This window comes from Talpa occidentalis, unplaced genomic scaffold (assembly GCF_014898055.3).
Source record: "Talpa occidentalis isolate TD23 unplaced genomic scaffold, MPIMG_talOcc4v2.1 talOcc4.14, whole genome shotgun sequence".
In the NCBI taxonomy this organism is placed as follows: domain Eukaryota; kingdom Metazoa; phylum Chordata; class Mammalia; order Eulipotyphla; family Talpidae; genus Talpa; species Talpa occidentalis.
The window spans coordinates 86,981,651-86,999,885 of NW_023601433.1; the positions used below are offsets into that span (position 1 = coordinate 86,981,651).

The window sequence follows — 18,235 nt, forward strand, 5'->3', positions numbered from 1 at the left end:
TCTAGGTCAATCATCCCTTTAAGCCCGACCAGTCCATTTTCTCCATATCCCTAAGGCCCGAGGAGAAAGGTCCCGGAGAATTCAGGAAGACACGTGGGGGGAAAGACAAGTACCTAAACCTGGCAAGGATCGAACCCTGATGTTACTGAACGTGACAATTTTAGCATCTTAGACCAAATCAACTCAGTCAGGCAAACCAAACTCTTCACGGATGACTTCAAGATCTAAAACTCCACATCTTTTGATGAAAACCTTTTCAAATAGTTTCAAGAATATGATATTGTAAGATTTTTTAAAATTTCAAATGCAAAGTCTTCGTAAAGGACACGAATTTATTGCTATAAGGAAAAGCAGGTACCAGTGGTGGGGGCCTTCAAGGCCGAGCCCCCGGGCTTGAGGATCTTGGAGGGGGCCTTGAGCCCGCTGGGCTTGAGCATGCTCATCGTCTGGGGCTGCGGGTGTGTCCTTCGCCGGCCACCACTATCTGTCCCCCACCATTGACACAGCTGTGGGTGTTTCTATCGTGAAGTCAGTCTCTGGGTGAAATCTGCAAAGAGAAATATATGAAGAGATTCAGAATCCACAGGAGGAAGGATGCAGAAACTACAGTCACTAAGGCAAAGTGCAAACTCCTCCTTCCACACGACGACAGACCAGCCCCACGGCGAACCCCGGAGCCTCGAGGGCTCTGGGTTTTCATCACATGAAGATGTCGTTGGCATGCAGCTAAAAGCGATCCGCTGCGCTAAAGACAGGAGGAAGGCTGGCAGGACGCGCCCTTTCTGGACACTCACAATTCCAGACCAGACAGTCCCTCCAAGCCGCGCTCCGCAGGAAAGGAGTCAGAAAAATGTGCACGGGAATTAAGGGAGAGACGGGAGCTCTCAGTTTTCAGTTCATTCACATCTACACGGCCTGAGTTCTCTGCCCACCAGCCTATATTGTGTACTTGTTAGCCACATGATTATGCAATGCTCAATATAAAACCAAGTGTATTATATGTTACACCAGAGAAGGAGTCAAACTCTTTAAGAAAAAGCTGTATCTGGGAAGTGATGCAGGAAAACCACCTTTATTCTGTCTACACAGATACAGTAAGCTGATTGGCTCGAGACCAGGTATGAATCTACAATTTATGGGCTTAAACAGAAAAGCACCTTGTCCTATTGCCTTTCAGAGAGGCGGGATACTTTGGGATTTTAGGCCATGGGAAAATATTTCTAGATAGAATACCTAAAACAGGACCGTTTAGTCAAAGAGAAAAAAACACTGATGGACTCTCAGATGACTGCGCTTCGCCTTCTTGGCTGCGGGGAGAGCCGGGACCAGGGAGCGCAGCCCTCTCCCCGCCCGCCGAGCACGCGCACACAGCCTGAGCAAGTCTGATGAAGGAGGAAAAGGCATTCGGTCTCAGGAAAACAATGACGGGCAGGACCATCAATGCTGGTGTTTTAAACCTTCCACTTAAAGTTTCTTCTTCATGCATTATTAATAAATGACACGGCAGGCTTGCTCTAAAAAATCAATTCACTGTGAAACAAAAGAGCAAAGTCTTGGTCACAGGACCCACAAAACACAATCACCAAGAAGCAACATCTCTGCAGGAGGCTTCAAGGTCAGTGAATGTCATGGTGAAAGTGATCGATGCCAAACACGCAGAACAGAGGAGGAAGACGTTACCTCACCAACAAGCCGAGCACGCTTGAATGTTTGATGCCTGTGTTCACCGCATCAAGGGTTTTGGACCTGCAATAAGACAAACTACTCTTCTCTCCTGGCCCAGAGGTAAGGACTATAACACACAGGAGATTATAATTTAGAAATAATTTCCATGCATATCATTACCCCACCTGAGCCTCTCACTACACGGATTAGCTGCCAACACCATCCTTTAGTGGCTGAGGGCACCTGGCAATGGGCACAGCATGTCCTGGTCTGTTAGTGACCTGCCGGCCTTCTGTGGAGCCGCAGAGGTGTAAACACAGGTGTGGTTCCAAAGTCCACCTAGTCAGAGGATGCCAGTTCAATTACAGCGGAGGGGAGAAGGGAAGCCACGGAGGTTTCCAAGGACTGTCTTAAAGGAGTGATTAAAATAAACGCAGTCTGGGCCTCCCTGCTGGCGCAAGAGCTGTTAAGCACAGCCCTGTGAGGCTGTCTGCAGCCTCTGCAGCATGAGTTGGATCCCCGGCCGGCCAGGGAGCTACCCACATGGCGCAGCAGACCTCTCCTGACTCACCCGCTGCTCCCCTCAGCAGTGGATTTCGTCAGTCTGCCTGTTCTGTTCCCCACTCTGCCTCTGGTCAGAGTCCTCTCACCCCCTCCGCCCCGCACCTCTGGCCTGTACCCCAGCTCTTGTCTGCATAAATAAATCTTAAAAGAAAAAAAAATAACCAGCAGTCTGAGTTGGGTCAAGAGGGAAGTGAGGACAAGGTGGGTGATAGTGGGAAGGGGTCCAGGTCAAAGGGTGAGAGGGCACAAGGGGTGAGGGTGTCCCGGTGAGGACATGGGTGCTCAGATGTGCAAACGTCCCCGGAGCTTGTTAAACTGCAGGTTCTGGCTCAGTGGGCTGGGACGGAGCCCCAGCGTCCGCTTTCTGGCCCCCCAGGAGATCAGTATTGCTGTTTTGAGAAGAGGAGGTGGTTAGCGTGAGATGCTTAAAGGCTCTGGCCATGGGCGGGACCAAGGGGCGTGTGTGACAAAGGGATTGTTGCTGGCAGGAGCTGGGAGCTGGGAGCTGGAGGGATGGGGTGGGGGAGAGGCTGACAGCAGCGAGGAAGCAGATAAAGGAATGAAGACACTGAGGTCAGTGGGCTTGCGCTGCGGGTGGGGCTGCAGGTGGGGGGCTGTAATGGAGCTGGGGGTGGGTCTGAAGCCGGAGAAGCAGAAGTTTAAAGCACTGACAACGTGCCCCACTACCAGGCTCCTGGCCCGGGGGAGGGCCCAGGGCAGCCAAGTGCCAGACAAGCCAAGGAGGGGAAGAGAGTGTTCAGAGCGGGGACTGGGGACAGACAGAGGCGTGGCCACCACACACTTGGACTAGGAAGCAGAGTGAGAGTCCGGGGAGTAAAGGAGTAAAGAACTGGGCTCGACACGTAGCAGATTACGGGAGCGTGGATTTTTCTGTGTCCGAGCTTTGACTTTTCTGTGCCCTTCACCCAGGGTAGGAACAGGACAGTTTAAGATAAGCAGCTCGCAGGGCAAAAGTCCTGGTGTGAGGATCTACCCATGCTGAAGCAGCATGTGCTGAAAACAGCAATAGATACTAGACTTAGATGAGCAAAACCCCGAGGCCTCCCCTACCTCCCAGATGTCCCAGGGACAGCTGCTTCTTGCTCGTTGCCTTCTTATCTTCGCTCGCTTGACTCTAAACACAAGCTGCCCTAGTAATGGGGCTACATCTAGATTCACCCTCCTTGGGGAGTTTCTTGGTGTAGCCCCTCTAGGCCTCTCACTGCTCCAACGCACTGGGGCTCTGAGTAAGCTTTCTCACCCTGTGCCACGCAGGGGAACCTGGCAGTACAGGGCAAACAGTCAAGTTCAAAATTACCTGTCCTATGTAATAATTAAGAGGGATATTTTAAAATAAAGACAACCTAGACACAGTGACCTAACATCTAACAACTGGAAAACGCCTATTTTGTCATCAGTTATAAAAACACTGAAACCCAAAAACGCAATGTTGGATTTCTTAGGCTGGGGTGTGCACGGGCGCCCTCCCGCGGCATCTTGTGAAACTGCAGACTCATACGCACACGTACTTCCTGTGTATAATTTAAGTTTTTTAAACACGAAAACACACCAAAATGAAAAAAGGTCACCAAATCTTGCCAAACTAAGAAGTATAGCCTGGGGGTTCCAGAAAAATGGAGTTGGCAAGGAAGTGTTGGTGTCAGTGATGAGCGGGCAGCTGCTCCCCGGCCGGGGCGCGGGGCCTGCAGGGCACTGAGTCTGCAGGGCACTGGCATCAGGATGCGGGAGCTGCTGCTGCCCGCCACCGCGGGTTCCCAACCACCACCCAAGGGCATGGTCTCCTGACGTTTCTCTCACTGTAAGCACACAAAGTTGCAGTATGTAAGCTCAGGCTGACCTCTGAGTTGCTGAGCTCCCAGAGCAGAGGGTCTGCCCTCGGAGGCAGAGGGATGCACACGCGCCCTCACCCTCCACACACTAAGGGCGCCCCAGACACCGTTGCAGGACGTCCAAAAGCTCTCTGAAGTGATATCAAGACAGTCTCTGCCTTGCTCCGCTCTGCTGGAGCTGGCACTGGCACTGGCGGTGCAAAAGCCACCAACGGCAGGTGCCCTCGGAAAGCAGTGGAGCCATCCCGCCCCTCCTCCTCCGTGTTCCTGGTAGCTGGGGGCGCAAGCCCCTTTCAGACAAGAACGCGATGAGGTAAAACCCTGATTTTGTTAAACTTTAACCCCGGAATCCACGCCTCTTAATACTCTTGTAACCCCACAGGGAGCCCCTGCCGTCTGCACACCTGCATCAATGACCGTCCCCGGCTGTGCAGACACAGGTAATGGGCAGGCATCTTCTTGAAAACCGGCCCAGGAGCCGGGTGCTTCAACGAAATTTACTATTTGTTGACAATGATAAAATTTAAGCTCTCAGGAGAAAGGATTTTGGAAAACACCCTCCACAGGAATCTGGTGGCTTCCCGATCCTAGAACCTTTCTGTTGTGATGGGTGGTGTTAAGAAAGGGTTTGTTTTTTTTTTAATATACCGTACAATGAAATGTGCCAATATTTAAAAGCTTTCGTCATTGGCTACATCAATACTTTCCAACCAACAATGCATGTTACAAAATCACTCAAGGATAAGGGAACAAGTCAGACTAATGAATTTTTATGTAACTACAGATTAGATGCAATAGTTGCAGTCTAGTAACCTAGTCTTCCGTTAATACCAGACATCAGTAAGATGTGCAAAAAAAAAAAAACAATGCCACCTTCTCATTAAATATTTTATTTTAGAAAATAGTTAAAATTTTATGTAACATGTAATAGTGTGTTATTATTTCTAATGAATAAGTATGTGTAGTTCTAATTTTTAATATGGTGAACAGCAATAGAAAAAAACCTAAACAGGACCTCCCTGGTGGCGCAGGAGTTAATGTCTTAGCACTATGAAGCTATCACCAGCCACTGTGGCAGGAGCTCAATCCCCAGCCAGGGAGCTGACCCACATGGTGCAGCAGACCTCTCCTGTCTCGCCCACTGCCCCCCTCAGCAGTTTGTTTCAGTAGATCTGCCTGTTCTGCTCCCCACTCTGTCTCTGGTGGTGATCTCTGATGAATCCTCTCACTCCCCCACCCCCACCCCACTGCACTTCTGGCCTACACCCCAGTTCTTGTATGGATAAATAAATAAAAATAAATCTTTAAAAAAAAACCTAAACAAACATCAGCCTTGGAGATCTCCATAATGTTTAAGAACGTAATGAGATGCTGAGGAAAAAAGTTTAAGAACAAGTGCTATGTTCATTTTTGCTTCACATTTGGAGTCTCAAAGTTTTAAAATCTCTACCCATTTCATAAGGGCTTCCAGAAGCATGTGCCTCCAGTTCAGAGAGCTGAAGATATGGAGGCCAAGTCAGCAAGATCTGTATCTGCGACTCCATTGGCACCGTCAAGGCTTTGCATCAGGGTTGGATGGTGCAAGAAGTTTGAGCTAACAGCCTGCGGGACCAGGGTGGGTGGGTGTATGGGGCCAGGCGTTTCTCGGTTCTATGAGCCGCTGCCCGAAATCAGTGGTTCAAAATGAAGCAACATCACCATCACCATCACCTAAGAACTTGCTGGAAATGCAAATTATCACAGGCCCTGCCCAACCCTACTGACTAAGCCCTCCTGGTGGTTCTGATGCTAGAGATGAGGCGCCACTGCCAGAGAAGGGGTTGGGAGGCTCATCTCCTCAGTCACCACACTCGCGTCACCCACTGACCACCTTCCCAGACCCCATCAGGGGGCCTGGGCACCGTCACTCCTCTGGGCAGCCAGCCCAGCTGGCTCACTGGCCCTGAGGGCCCTTTCCAAGTCATCTTCACCTGCTGCAACCTGACTCATGGGCAAACTCAAGCACCACCCGCCCCACAAACCCTTCTCCGCACGCATCCTTCCACTGCCAGGCATGCTGACCGGGCATCTTCTCCCCAGCACCGGGCACACCGAGCTGTGTGTGCAGAGTCCAAACTACAAATGCTTGAGGGGAGAGCTATTTTCGTCCTTGCTCTGTTTCCCGCAGACCTTTATCAATAATTGCCACGTAAAATGAATGAGGAAAATAGTCGTGATTTTTTTCAGCAGCTCTACAGAGAAACCAATTGAGGTGTAACTAGTATTTTTAAAAGTTGTACAGCAGCTGCTACAGATGACAGAAAAATATATAGACACAGAGCTCAGCTCAAAGAATTTATCATGTACTTGGGGGGAGAAGGCCCACGAAAATATGAAAAACAGCCACGAATACAATTCAGCTTAGGCGCAATCCCAAACCAGGTGCTGATCAGGGGCGCTTTGGAGGGCAGAGTGGGGTACTGCAGGGAAACAGGCTCCCGGAAAAGGCAGGGCTGGAGGGGGCTGAGGGAAAGGCGACAGCGTGGCACGGTGGTGGCAGACAGGCCTTTCAAAAAGATTTTAGAGAAGTGACAAAGGAGGGAGGAGGAAATGCAGTGTTTGACTAAGGCAGGGAAAAGCTCAGCTTGGCTAATAGCAAAAGATTCTTGAGTTAGAAAAAGAAATTGAAAGGAGACTCAAGAGCCTTAGAGATCAATCCAAGAAATTTACCAGGATCAGTTTCACTGCCTCACACTCCAAATGAAAAGCCACCTTGATGTGAAGACACACTACTGGCGCGGAACAAGAAAAGGGGCTCCCCGGGGCCCTCGCGCTACTTCATTTGCTCATTTCTAGCTTAAAAAAAAAAAAAAAAAATGGAATGTGAGGAGTAACTACTGAGCATAGCAAAAATGTATCCAAGCCACACAGGCCCTCTGGAGAATGCGGGAAATTATAAGCGGCTGCATCATTGTAATAAGGCAGAGAACTTGCCTCTGGTGTATTTTATTTTTTTAATTTTTAAAAGCCAGTCACATTCAGTTTATGACCTTGCTTTCTACACAACAGTATGGCATTATATGCTATGTTCTGACCCCAGAATCCTATTGTACACTACGGGGCTAATACCATTGTTCTAATATATTTTTTTAAGAACCATTTGTACAAAAGTTTCTCTTTAGAATGTAACTCACTTCTGAACACTGGAAGTCGCTAGTCCTCTGCTGGTCCAGGCTCAGACGGGAGAAGTGCCAGGCGAGAGCTACTTCCAGGCCCCGCCCCTGGCCCGGAACACAGGCCAGAGGACCCAGCAGCAGGACACGTGCCTTCGACTCTTCCTCCCCACACAATTACATTTCCACCTACACCAGGAAGCTGTGTTGCCAAATAGCCACACTAGTGGGACAGGGGTGGTGGTTTCTCTATGTAAACTACAGGCTTCTTTGCAGAGACGAAGAAGCCAGACCTGAGAGACACAGAAACGTCCCACTAGAGTAATATCCCAGCTTGTGATTTCACTCTGAGATCTGATCTAAATAAACTTAACAGGGCAAGTGTATGGTAAGTAAAAAGTATCAGGCTTTGGGGCCTCCCCGGTGGCGCAGCGGTTGAGCGCTGGGTTGCGAAGCTGCCGGCGACCTCTGCGGCGCAGCGGTTCGATCCCCAGCTGCTCCCCGGCCACCGGAGGAGGGTCCCACATGGCGCGCAGACCTCTCCTGCCGCCCGCTGCTCCCCTCAGCAGTGTACTTCGGTCCTTCTGCCTGCTCTGCTCCCCGCTCTGGCTATGGTGAATTCTCTCGCCCTCCCGCGCTTCTGACTGTACCCAGTGCATGTATAAACAAAACAAACAAACAAACAAATAAATAAATAAAAACATGCCTCTATAAAAAAAAAAAAAAAAAAAAGTATCAGGCTTTTCTGCCCTCCTGCCATTAGGATGGATGATAGATCCCTGCGGTCCTGAATGCATGCCTGATGGTGGACACCTGCAGTAGGGTGTGGGCATGCGTAAGTGGGTACACCTGGGCTAAGGCTGGGCTTATAAGGGCGGCATCAAGGGGACGCGCAGAGCAGCAAGGCCACGAGGGAACCCCGAAGAGCCCAGATAAAGTGAAGACTTGCTGGGGGCTGGGAGGCCTGCCAGCCCCCTGCCTGCTGTATACCCAGTAAAATCCCAACACAAGCCTGAAAAAGCCATCGAGGTCTCTAGGACTTCTCCTTACCCCGTCTGCCGGGATCACAGAAATCCTGCTCCGTGTCCTCCTGCCACTACAGCAAGTCAGAAGACCCAGCCACACTGTTGTTTCCAAAAAGAAGAAGTTCGCTTTGAATTTCCTGTGAACGCAGCTTTGCTCAAAGTCAGGATCCCAAAGAGCAGCCTGTTCTCCACCTAATAACACAGGGCGCCCTGCCCTGACGGGACTTTGGGGCCCACTGGCCTGGGGTGACAGACACGAGGCCGCCAGTGTGCAGGAGCACACTGCCAAAGCAGGGGCGCTCCACAGAGGGCAGCGGTTACTAGTTCTGAGAAGCTGAGGGTCCCACTTTTCCTCGGAAAGAGCCTCTCACTGACTGCTGTTTGAACCGGAAGTGACATAAGTCAGTCTTCCGCTCTAAACAAATATTCAGAGCTGGGGATGCCATTCAAGCCTACAGACAGCTTCTCAAACAGCACACACTCACTGCCTGCACTCTAATACAGTCACCAGAAACCCACTCCAAAATGGTGTGAATTTTCAAAACACCCAGGTAAACACTTGTAGTAAAAAAAAAAAAAAAAAAAAGGGGGGGTTAGTTAACAACTCCTAAAGGCAAAAACAAACAAACTGCAGCTCCAGCAAGGAGTCCCAGCTTGGGGGTGAGGCCAGGGCCATCCAGTCCTTGTGCAAAGGACTGGATGCGCCACCAGTGTCCCTTCACGAGGCTCCTGCATGGCTCCCCCTCCGCCAACACCCTCAGCTGTAGAGACTCCATCTCCTTAACTCCCCTTCCATCAAGGAGAGCTTGCCGAAGGGCCAAGAGTCCTGAAGTCCAATACTCAGCCCTAGCCCCCCAGCAGAGAACAGATGCTGAAAGCAGAGACTCTTTTCTAACGTAAGCTGATCTCAGGCAGGGCAAGATTCACGTCAAATCTGCAGTGTCACCGCTGTGTACAGGATGGCGCATTTTAAAAAGCTGTCAGAGACACATTTGAAAGGACATGTACTTAGAGGACCCATAAAAGGCCCCCAGTCTCAAAGAAAGGAAATGTTTCAGGACTATAGGTCATTTTTTTTTTTTTTAAGAGAAAAGGGACGTGTGGCCATCACAGAGGCTGGGGAACAGGGAACACACAGGACACTGTTTCTTAGAAAGATCTGTGCCTACTTCAAAACTGGGATGCAGAGTCTCTGATACTGTCAAGCCTTGTGGAAGAAAAAAGCAGTAACAAAACAATTTGGCCACAAAATGTCAATTTAGCTCAAACTTGGAAGGGCGCCCTATCTGTTCAAACATAAGAGGGGTGGAGGATCATTTAGCAAGGGCCTGTACCCAGCATACAGGAACATGGGGCTTTTGAAGTTTGGTTGGCTTAAACATCACAATTCTTAAGAAAATGATAGGTACTGAGCCTCCCCGGTGGCGCAGGCGGTTGAGTGCAGTGCTGTGAGGCTGTCTGCAGCCTCTGCAGCGTGGGTTCGATCCCGGCCGCCCGCGAGGGTCCCACATGGCGGGGCGGACCCCTCCTGTCTTGTCCACTGTTCCCCTCAGCAGTGTATTTCGTCAGTCTGCCTGTTCTGTTCCCTGCTCTGTCTCTGGTGGGTCCTCTCACCCTCCCGCACATCTGGCCTGTACCCTGGTTCTTGTATGCATGAATAAATCAATCTTAAAAAAAAAAAAGTGATAGGTACTGCCCCTCAGAGACTAGGTGTTTAGATATTCTCACGACCCGACACAGCTAAAAAAAAAGAGCAACAGGCACCAGGGCAAGGCAGTCCCGACCATGGGCAAGGATAGCTCCATCAAGGTATGTCTGATCTTGGGCCTTGAGTCCTAAGTAATTGATAACACAGAGAACCACATCCAATTACTTCACACTGCCTGGTGCTACAGCTACACTGCCACAGAACGAAAATGTTTATTTGCAGGGAACAGGAATACTGACAGCAAATTATACAGCGAATAGAGCCCCTGGATAACTGCATGCCCAGCCACACAGACACGCTCCTGCTCTGCCGCTGAGCATCCGACCTGCCTGGGCTACTTCCAAAACCTTTCTTATCATCATATACTCTTTCTCAGCAAAATATAGAGGGTCTAAGGTCAATGTCGACATTTTATCCATAGAAGCTGCGGGAAAGTCAGCATGAATCTAGCAATATGAGACAACCCAGTACCTCCTCATGGTGTCTGCAGAATAGGGCCAGGCTCACCTCAGGTCCTGTCAGAAGCAGGGCACACATTTTAACAACCCTGGCTGTGAGGTCACGATGATGACATCACAACAGGAATTCTGACGTGCGTCAGTCTCCAGGGTGCAACCTCACTTGAAAGAAATACCAGCCAGCTCTGCGTCCCTGAGCTGGCGCTGACGGCAGAGATGAGAAACCACCCTCCCGCTCACCCGGTCAGGGCCCTTCTCCACCGCCCACCAGCAGCAGCCAAGCAGGTGAGCGGAGCAAAGGCACAGCCTCCTCCCAGGCCTTCAGCTCACCACCTGAGGAGGGATCTTATTTACTTCAAGTTTACAAGTTTTTATTTCAGCTTAGTTTCAAAAACCTTTCCTTAGGAATCTCTCGGGAAAATTAAGCCACACTTAAGAACTCTGAAAACTGAGTAGGAAGAAACTCACGAACTTCAAATGTTACCTGCTCCTGCCTTGCTGCCCTGATGTACTTGCTAGCGTCAGCAGCCTCGATATTTATTTACCGAGAAGTGAGGATTATGATGTATAAGCGCCAAGTTTGTTTCAAGAACCCCAAAAGTGGCAAGCCTCATGGGGCTGACCACCTTGGCTAAAAAAAAGTGAAATTGCTAGACTGTTGTTCTTTTCTCCCTCTTGTGAGTTTTGGAGTTTGCAAACTGGCACAGAATAAGAATTGGTGAGATTTCGCTATTTCTAGGCAGTTAAACATTCTTAAATTGGTAGGAAATGTAACAAAAGTGAGTAATTATCTCCCAGTGAAGGAATTATTGGTAGTTTTTATAGCCACTTTGTGTTTCCTTACATTTCTCAAATTTTATTTAATGAGCATGTATAATTTCATAAGCAGGAAAAGAAATTTAATGATTTCTGAGCCACAGTAAAATGGCTTCAACCAGAGTGAGCTGCTTTGTACTTTACACGGGACACGCGCACAGCCCAGCCAGGCAGGCCGGGAAGAGGGTGCGCGCCTGGGGCTCACCAACCTGTTCCTGTTCTTCTGAGACCACTTTCCCGGCCCCATCGTGGGCACGTGACTGACATGGGGGTGCCTGTGCTTCTAGGCCCAGCCCACCAAACCTTCATGAGTGCCAGCCCTTTCGCTCTAAGCCCTTCAGGAGGCCTGGTGGGGAGGAACCTCAAAAGCTGGGACAGAGGATGGTGGGCGCGCAGCATGGAAGCCACCTGGACCCCAGCCTCTCCTCCCCCACCCCTACCAGGAAGTCCATTCCCCGCTCCAGGATCAGCTGTTACTCATTTATGTCACTAAAATTCGTGGGCTTTGTTACAGCAAGTGGTTTATCTTGCTACCATGGAAAGAGAGAACAATTTTCTTAGCGCTTTGGAGTCATCTCAGCTGAGGAAATTGCACAAAGAAAATTTGGGGTATGTGCACCAGAGATAGAAACGCTTCACCGCAGAATGTCTAATTACATAATAAAGCACCCTAGTTTCTTAAAAGCCAAAGGACGGTTTACTGGCAGGAGCAAAAGATGTTCAAAAAACACGCCAAGTTTGATGAAGGCCCTGAACACACAGACACAAACTCAGGAAAGCCTGGCGAGGGAAGGCCTGGCGCTCCTCTCACCTCGGTGCCAGGAAATTCTCTGTAGCAACTCTCCATAAAAATTAACATAATTCTCCATAATAAATAGGTTTTGTGATGAAAGATGTCAGTAAAACCCAAGCCCCACCTTCTCCGTCGCTCATAACCATAAAAGCTCAAGTCACAGAGGTTCCCCACAGACCCGGTTCGTGCTGTTCTGAAAGCTGTGTTCGCGCGACTGGGGATGATGCGCTTCATAATTTCTGTATCTCGAGGTTTTATTCACTCATTTTTAAAAAGCTGGGCCAGTTCTGTTTTACTATCATAAAGTTCTGTGGCTTAAAAACACCAAAGTATAAAAGGGCCAGAAATGAGGCCCCCGGATTGGCCCCAAGGACGACCTGAGGCGTCACCTGCCTCCGGGGGTGCAAGGGGAGCGCCTCCCGACCCCCCTTCTCCGGGTCCCCTGTTTCAGGTTTGGAATCCAGACTCCCAGGGTGAAAGGGCAGGAACTGAAAAGCGAAAGGAAACCAGGGCCCCAGCTCGGCCAGGCCGGGGCGCTCTGCCGCCGGGAGAAGGGACCCCCCCAAGTCAGGCCAGGCGGGGGCACCGCAGCCTCCAGCGCGTCCGGGGAGCACCCCGACCCCCCTGCCCCGGGCCCTCCCGGCCCCCCACCCCACCCCGTCCCATCAGCATAAAAATGCTCAGTTTCCAAATGAACACTCCTGGGCGCGCCCGGGAATCGCGGGGAGCGCGGCGGGCTCTGGGGTCCGCAGCGAGAGGCCGCGGGAGGGGGGGCCGCGCCCCAAAGACCCGGCCTCCCGCGCCCCGCTGCTCCCCACGGACGCGCCGCAGCACACGGGGTGCCAGACTTACTGGCAGACGGCTGCGCCCCGCGACTCCCGAGCCCCTCCAGCTCCAAGAGGCGAAATGCCCGCGGCCGCGACGGGGCGGGGGGTGCGGGGGCGCCGGGCGCGCCCAGCCCGGGGGTGACGCCCCGACGCGGGGGCTCGTCGCGCGCGCCCCACGCCGTGGCCGCCGTCGGGGGGCTCGGCCTCGGCTTCCTCGCCCCCCGGTCACGTCACGGAAGCGGCATCGCGGGGCCGCTGGACGGCGCTGGACGGCGCGCGCTCCCGTCGGCGCCCGAGCGGAAACCAGGCCGTCTCCACCTCGCCTCAGACTGGCAAAGCCGGGGCGCCCCCGCCCGCTGGCCCCGGGCAGGCCCGCGCGCCCGGGACGCGGGAAGGACACGGGAAGGCCCCGCCGGGCCGCGCCCTCCCCGCCTCCGGCACGGCAGCCTGGGGCGCAGGCCTCGCGCCGGGCCGCCCGCGTCTGCGCGCCCGCAGGGCCTGGAACAGGGCCCGGCACTCGGCGTGCAGGAAAGTTGGCAACGCAGCGCCGGGCAGACCCGCGAGCCCGCGCCGCACCCCCCAGCTGCAGCGGCCCCCGCGGCGCCCCGGCCCCGCGCCCCTCTCCGGGGCAACCCCCCTCCCGCCCCGCGCCCCAGGACGCCCGGGGTGCGCGTCTCAAATTAGATCATGACATCAGCGGGGCTACGAGGCTTTCTAGAACAGCCCCGTCCAACAGAAGATTCACAACAGTAAAAAGAAACAGGTGAAAAAAAAAGTTCATCTGAGACTGCACCCCAGCATCCGCACAGTCCATCTCCACCACCTTGGACATGGCGGCAAAAAGTCAAAGGGGGGAATTGTTATGGGGAAAGGATGTCCTAAGGCTAATCCCATGCAGGCTTTGTGGACTCCACCCCCACCCTAGAGCAAAGCCATCAGGACATTGGGAAAGACAAATCCGTCACCACCAAAGGGAAGGTGGCTGGGACCTGAGGGTGGGGTTAAGCAGCCAGGTTTGGTATAAAGCCAGACACGTGGGCCTTGGGGGTCCCCTTTTGGCTCTCCGCCAGCTCGCGGCTCTCGGCCAGCCCTCAGAGTGCCATTGGGTTTCCAGGTCGGTGGATCGGGTAGGACGCATCAAAGATTTTATTTCCCTGTTTTCTCCCTGAGTTGTACATTTCCTCACTTCCCTTTCTCTTGTAAATAAACCTTTTATTAACCTTTTGTGTGTGCCTGTAGTGGAGTATTCATAAGTCCCTTTGAAGCGCGCAGGTCAGGACCCACAGCCAGGCCACCTGTTTTATATCGGGGCTGCTCTGTAACAAAATCAATATTTAACCCAACACAACCAAAACATTATTTCAAAATGCCATCAATATAGAATTAAAGGCTATTTCACATTTTTGAACCAGGTGTTTGAAACCTGGTGTGGATTTTACACTCACAGCACAGCGCAGGATGGACTTGCCACATTTCAAGTCCTCGAGAGCCACACATGACTTGCGCTACCAGCCAGGGTGCGTCCAGTGAATATATTTAAGGCAGAACATAAAACAGCCTCCCCTGTCATCCTGTTATAGAGCAACCCCGATATTAAACGGGTTCCTGGCTGTGGGTCCTCAGCGCTTTAAAGGGACTTATGAATACTCTACTACAGACACACGCAAAAGGGTTAATAAAAGGTTTATTTACGAGAAAAAGAAATGAGGAAAATATACAACTCAGGGAGAAAATAGGGAAATAAAGTCTTTAATGCGTCCTACCCGATCCTGTAATAGAGCAACCCCGATGTTAAACGGGTTCCTGGCTGTGGGTCCTCACCCGCGCACTTTAAAGGGACTTATGAATACTCTACTACAGGCACACACAAAAGGGTTAATAAAAGGTTTATTTACAAGAGAAAAAGAAATAAGGAAAATGTACAACTCAGGGAGAAAATAGGGAAATAAAGTCTTTAATGCGTCCTACCCGATCCGACGACCTGGAAACCCAAAGTCACTCTCAGAGCTGGCCGGACGCTGCGAGCTGGCCGAGAGCCCAAAAATGGAGAGAGCCCCCAAAGCCCACGTGTCTGCCTTTTGTATCCACCTGGCTGCTTAACCCCACCCTCAGGTCCCAGCCACCTTCCCTTTGGTGGTGATGGGATTTGGAGTTCCCAGTGTCTTTGGCTTTGACCTGGGGTGGGGGTGGAGTCCACAAAGCCTATATGGAATTTGCTTTGGGACATCCTTTTCCCCCTAACAATCCCTGGTCATCATCCCAATCAGAGGCCCTGCGTCCCCTGGGCACGCAGCGTCAGTGTTTCCTGCTGCAGCAGGACACACAGGCGAGGAGGACAGAGAGGTGTAGACAAACTCCTGGATGTGAAACTGCCAATAACTGGTGTTAAGACAAGGGGGGTGGACTCAGCGCTCCCAGGAGGAGGACCCTAGAGTGTCCACCTGGCAGGGACACGCAGCGTGAGGGGAGACCTGCCCACAGCCCAGGGCACTGCCTAGTGAAGCTGATAGCTCAACGCTGATTACTTGGAAAATATACCCACACGAAACTCAAAGCAAAGCACAGCTTGAGTTACAGATGAAAATTTAATAAGTGTCTCAAGATACAAGAAAGGGAGCTGAGAGCCAGTGACCAGCAGATTTCAGGCCCGAGACAGAAGGCAGCATCCACGGGCAGGCGGGTGAGAGGCCCCTGGCCTCTTCCGTCCGTCCAGCTGCAGAAGCCAGGGCGGAGTGGGGGAGCGTCCGGGAAGAGTGTTGTGACGTCTAACTAATCTGTGTTTCCCTCCAAACGTTAGGAGACTGACTTAGAAAACACTGAGTGGCTAGAACTGAAGCCACAGGACCCAGGGAAGATAAAGATCACCCTGGGCTTTAGAACCTGGGACCCTGCTGGGCTGCTGTGGGGAGACAGGGAACCCCCGGGGGATGGAGAACGCAGCATCTCCTCTGGGGCTGAGTATCTGACAAGCACTGTGACCTGATGGGACTGAAGCCACTAAAGGCCATTGTCTGTCCTGCATCAAGAAGCTCAACCCTCCACACAAGAGAGAGGTTTATGATGTGACTGAGCAGGTCAGGGCCCAGGCCCAGGCCCAAAGCAGTGTGATAACAAGTGAGATAAGGAGGGGCACAAACAAGTGGGGACTGAGTCATCAGCTTCAGGGGATGGCTTAAAAGGGGAACAGGAAATCATCTCACATTCTCAAGCTGGTGCCTGTGATAGATGAGAGGAAATTTCCTCCAAGCCTTTCCCCATTCCAGCAGAGCACCCCAAGACGTGGGATCGACCAGAGAAAGGTCTCCTGGCCCCATCAGAAATGAATACACGTCAGCGAAAAAGCAATTTCCCAAAATGGACAGAGACAACAGCGTCCACCTTGCAGAGTGCTGAGTTGGCCTCCCGCAGGGACGCTACAGGGTGGAGAAGAGCCGCCATTTTGTTCAGGAGGCCAGAGCATCAGGAAACAGGGAACCATTAAACTTGAGGTTCAGCACAAAGTCTAAAATTTCTAAATATATAGTAGCAGGAGCTTAACACTTTAACTAAAAAGCTCTGTACAAAGTGAAAAATGAGATTAAGAAAGGCACCGTTGGGCCTCCCCAGTGGCGCAGTGGTTGAGCGCTGGGTTGCGAAGCTGCCCGCAGCCTCTGCGACGCCGGTTCGATCCCCGGCTGTTCCCCGGCCACCGGAGGAGGGTCCCACATGGCGCGCAGACCTCTCCTGCCGCCCGCTGCTCCCCTCAGCAGTGTACTTCGGTCCTTCTGCCTGCTCTGCTCCCCGCTCTGGCTCTGGTGAATTCTCTCACCCTCCCGTGCTTCTGACTGTGCCCAGTGCTTGTAAAAATAAATAAATAAATAAACAAACAAATAAATAAATAAATCTTAAGGAAAAAAAAAAAAAAAAAGAAAGGCACCGTTTATCACTTAATTTTCATGTGAAGCGGGAAAAGCAGCATCGCAGGCTAGCCGGGAGATCACCAGTGCTCGCCAAAGACCACCTGGATACAGAAAAGGAACCTTCTGGGAACTGAGAGTTGGCTGGTGCGTCTCTCAGTTTGACTTAATTTTGTGCTGCTTTTGATAAACTCACAGTCCACCAGCTGAGGACAGAGCTGGTGATAACATCTCTGGCTGGCGCTAAATATATACATTTGAGAAAGCGTTACAAAGCACGACACACACAGTAAGCTCAGTTAAATGGTGGGAAAAGGAGACACAGGTAAAAGTAAGATGTAAAAACCACCAGTTTTGACTACGGTTAAATGTGCCAATGCTTCTGTTCACTGCCACAGCGCTCTCACGTTCACTGCCTGCTATGACAGGGCTCACGTACACCGACCCCAAAGAGACCGTGTCAGGACAGAACACTAAGACGGCCTTCAAGACCACAGGCCTCCCTGCCCCGCCTTCACTTGCAACAAGGGACCCGCTCCCCCATCACTTCCCATCTGTCAGAGCACCTCTCAGACGGGGATTATTTCACAAGTGTGTCTTGACCACTAAAGCTACAGGGCCTGTCTTATATTCCACTGTTCAAGAGCATTTCCACCAACACCAGTACTTCTGCAAAGAGCTCCAGCCCCAAGTAACTGTGGGTGTCCTTTCACATCTAAGGGATCCCTCTGCCGCCCCCACTCTAGAGTCCTGGGACGTACTCACTAAAACACCAGCGCCCCAATGTCAGAAGGGTCCCGGAAGGTGTGGCTCCGGGTCTTCTTTGGTGCTGTCACCTCACGGTATTGACAGGCCCACTGAGACCAGTGTTTCAAAGTCTATGAAAGTCTTGTAAAAGGAGGGGGACGGGGCCGAAACCCGACCCAGCAGAGAGAGCTGAAGCACAGGACATTTTTAGCTGCTAAAATGTGCCATGATGCAACTGCCTGCAACCAGTTCTCCGGACAGCCCTGTGTGAGCAAAGAGCTATTTGTTCCTATTACTTAGATAAACAGAAGAAAAGCAGCCTCCCAAAGTTCTGCCACCTGCCAAAGAACTGAAAAAAAGGGGTACGGGGCTGAAAGCTGGGTAATGGAGGCTATCCAGCCTCCGAGAAAGGACTGCAAATACCAGGCCCGGTTAGTGTCTCCCAGAAGAATGGATTTAATAGGTCAGCAGCAGTCAATTACACTAATGTGCAAAAGGAAGCAAATGGGCTTAAAATAGCATAAAATTTTAGAATCAGAGACCTTTGCAATCTAGTTCAACTTCCTCATTTTACCACTGAAGAAACAGATCTAAAAAGTGAAATCACTGGTTAAGGTCACGTCACAGTTACTTCACGGCGCAGGACGCAAGCCCCATCTCGGGGTAAGACCCTGACAGCAAAGTGCGCAGACTGACAGGGGCGACCGGGCCAAGCTCCAGGAAGGCGAGATCGT

General features: G+C 51.6%; 1 protein-coding gene across 7 annotated transcripts in view; it reads right to left on the reverse strand.

The window, feature by feature from the left end:
* The window catches only part of CLIP1 (CAP-Gly domain containing linker protein 1), a 94,512-nt gene that overhangs the window by 65,732 nt on the left and 10,545 nt on the right, over nucleotides 1-18,235 (reverse strand). For 2 of the 7 annotated variants that reach the window (XM_054695381.1, XM_054695380.1), the window contains exons 1-2: nucleotides 10,436-10,553; nucleotides 359-547 (exon numbers count right to left, since the gene is read on the reverse strand). In XM_054695381.1, the coding sequence (XP_054551356.1) occupies nucleotides 359-443 (85 nt within the window). In that variant the 5' untranslated portion in view covers nucleotides 444-547; nucleotides 10,436-10,553. Of the gene's footprint in view, nucleotides 1-358; nucleotides 548-8,281; nucleotides 8,356-10,435; nucleotides 10,554-12,883; nucleotides 12,905-18,235 lie in introns of those variants that run through there. The other 5 variants (XM_054695377.1, XM_054695379.1, XM_054695382.1 and 2 more) reach the window with 5 other exon arrangements.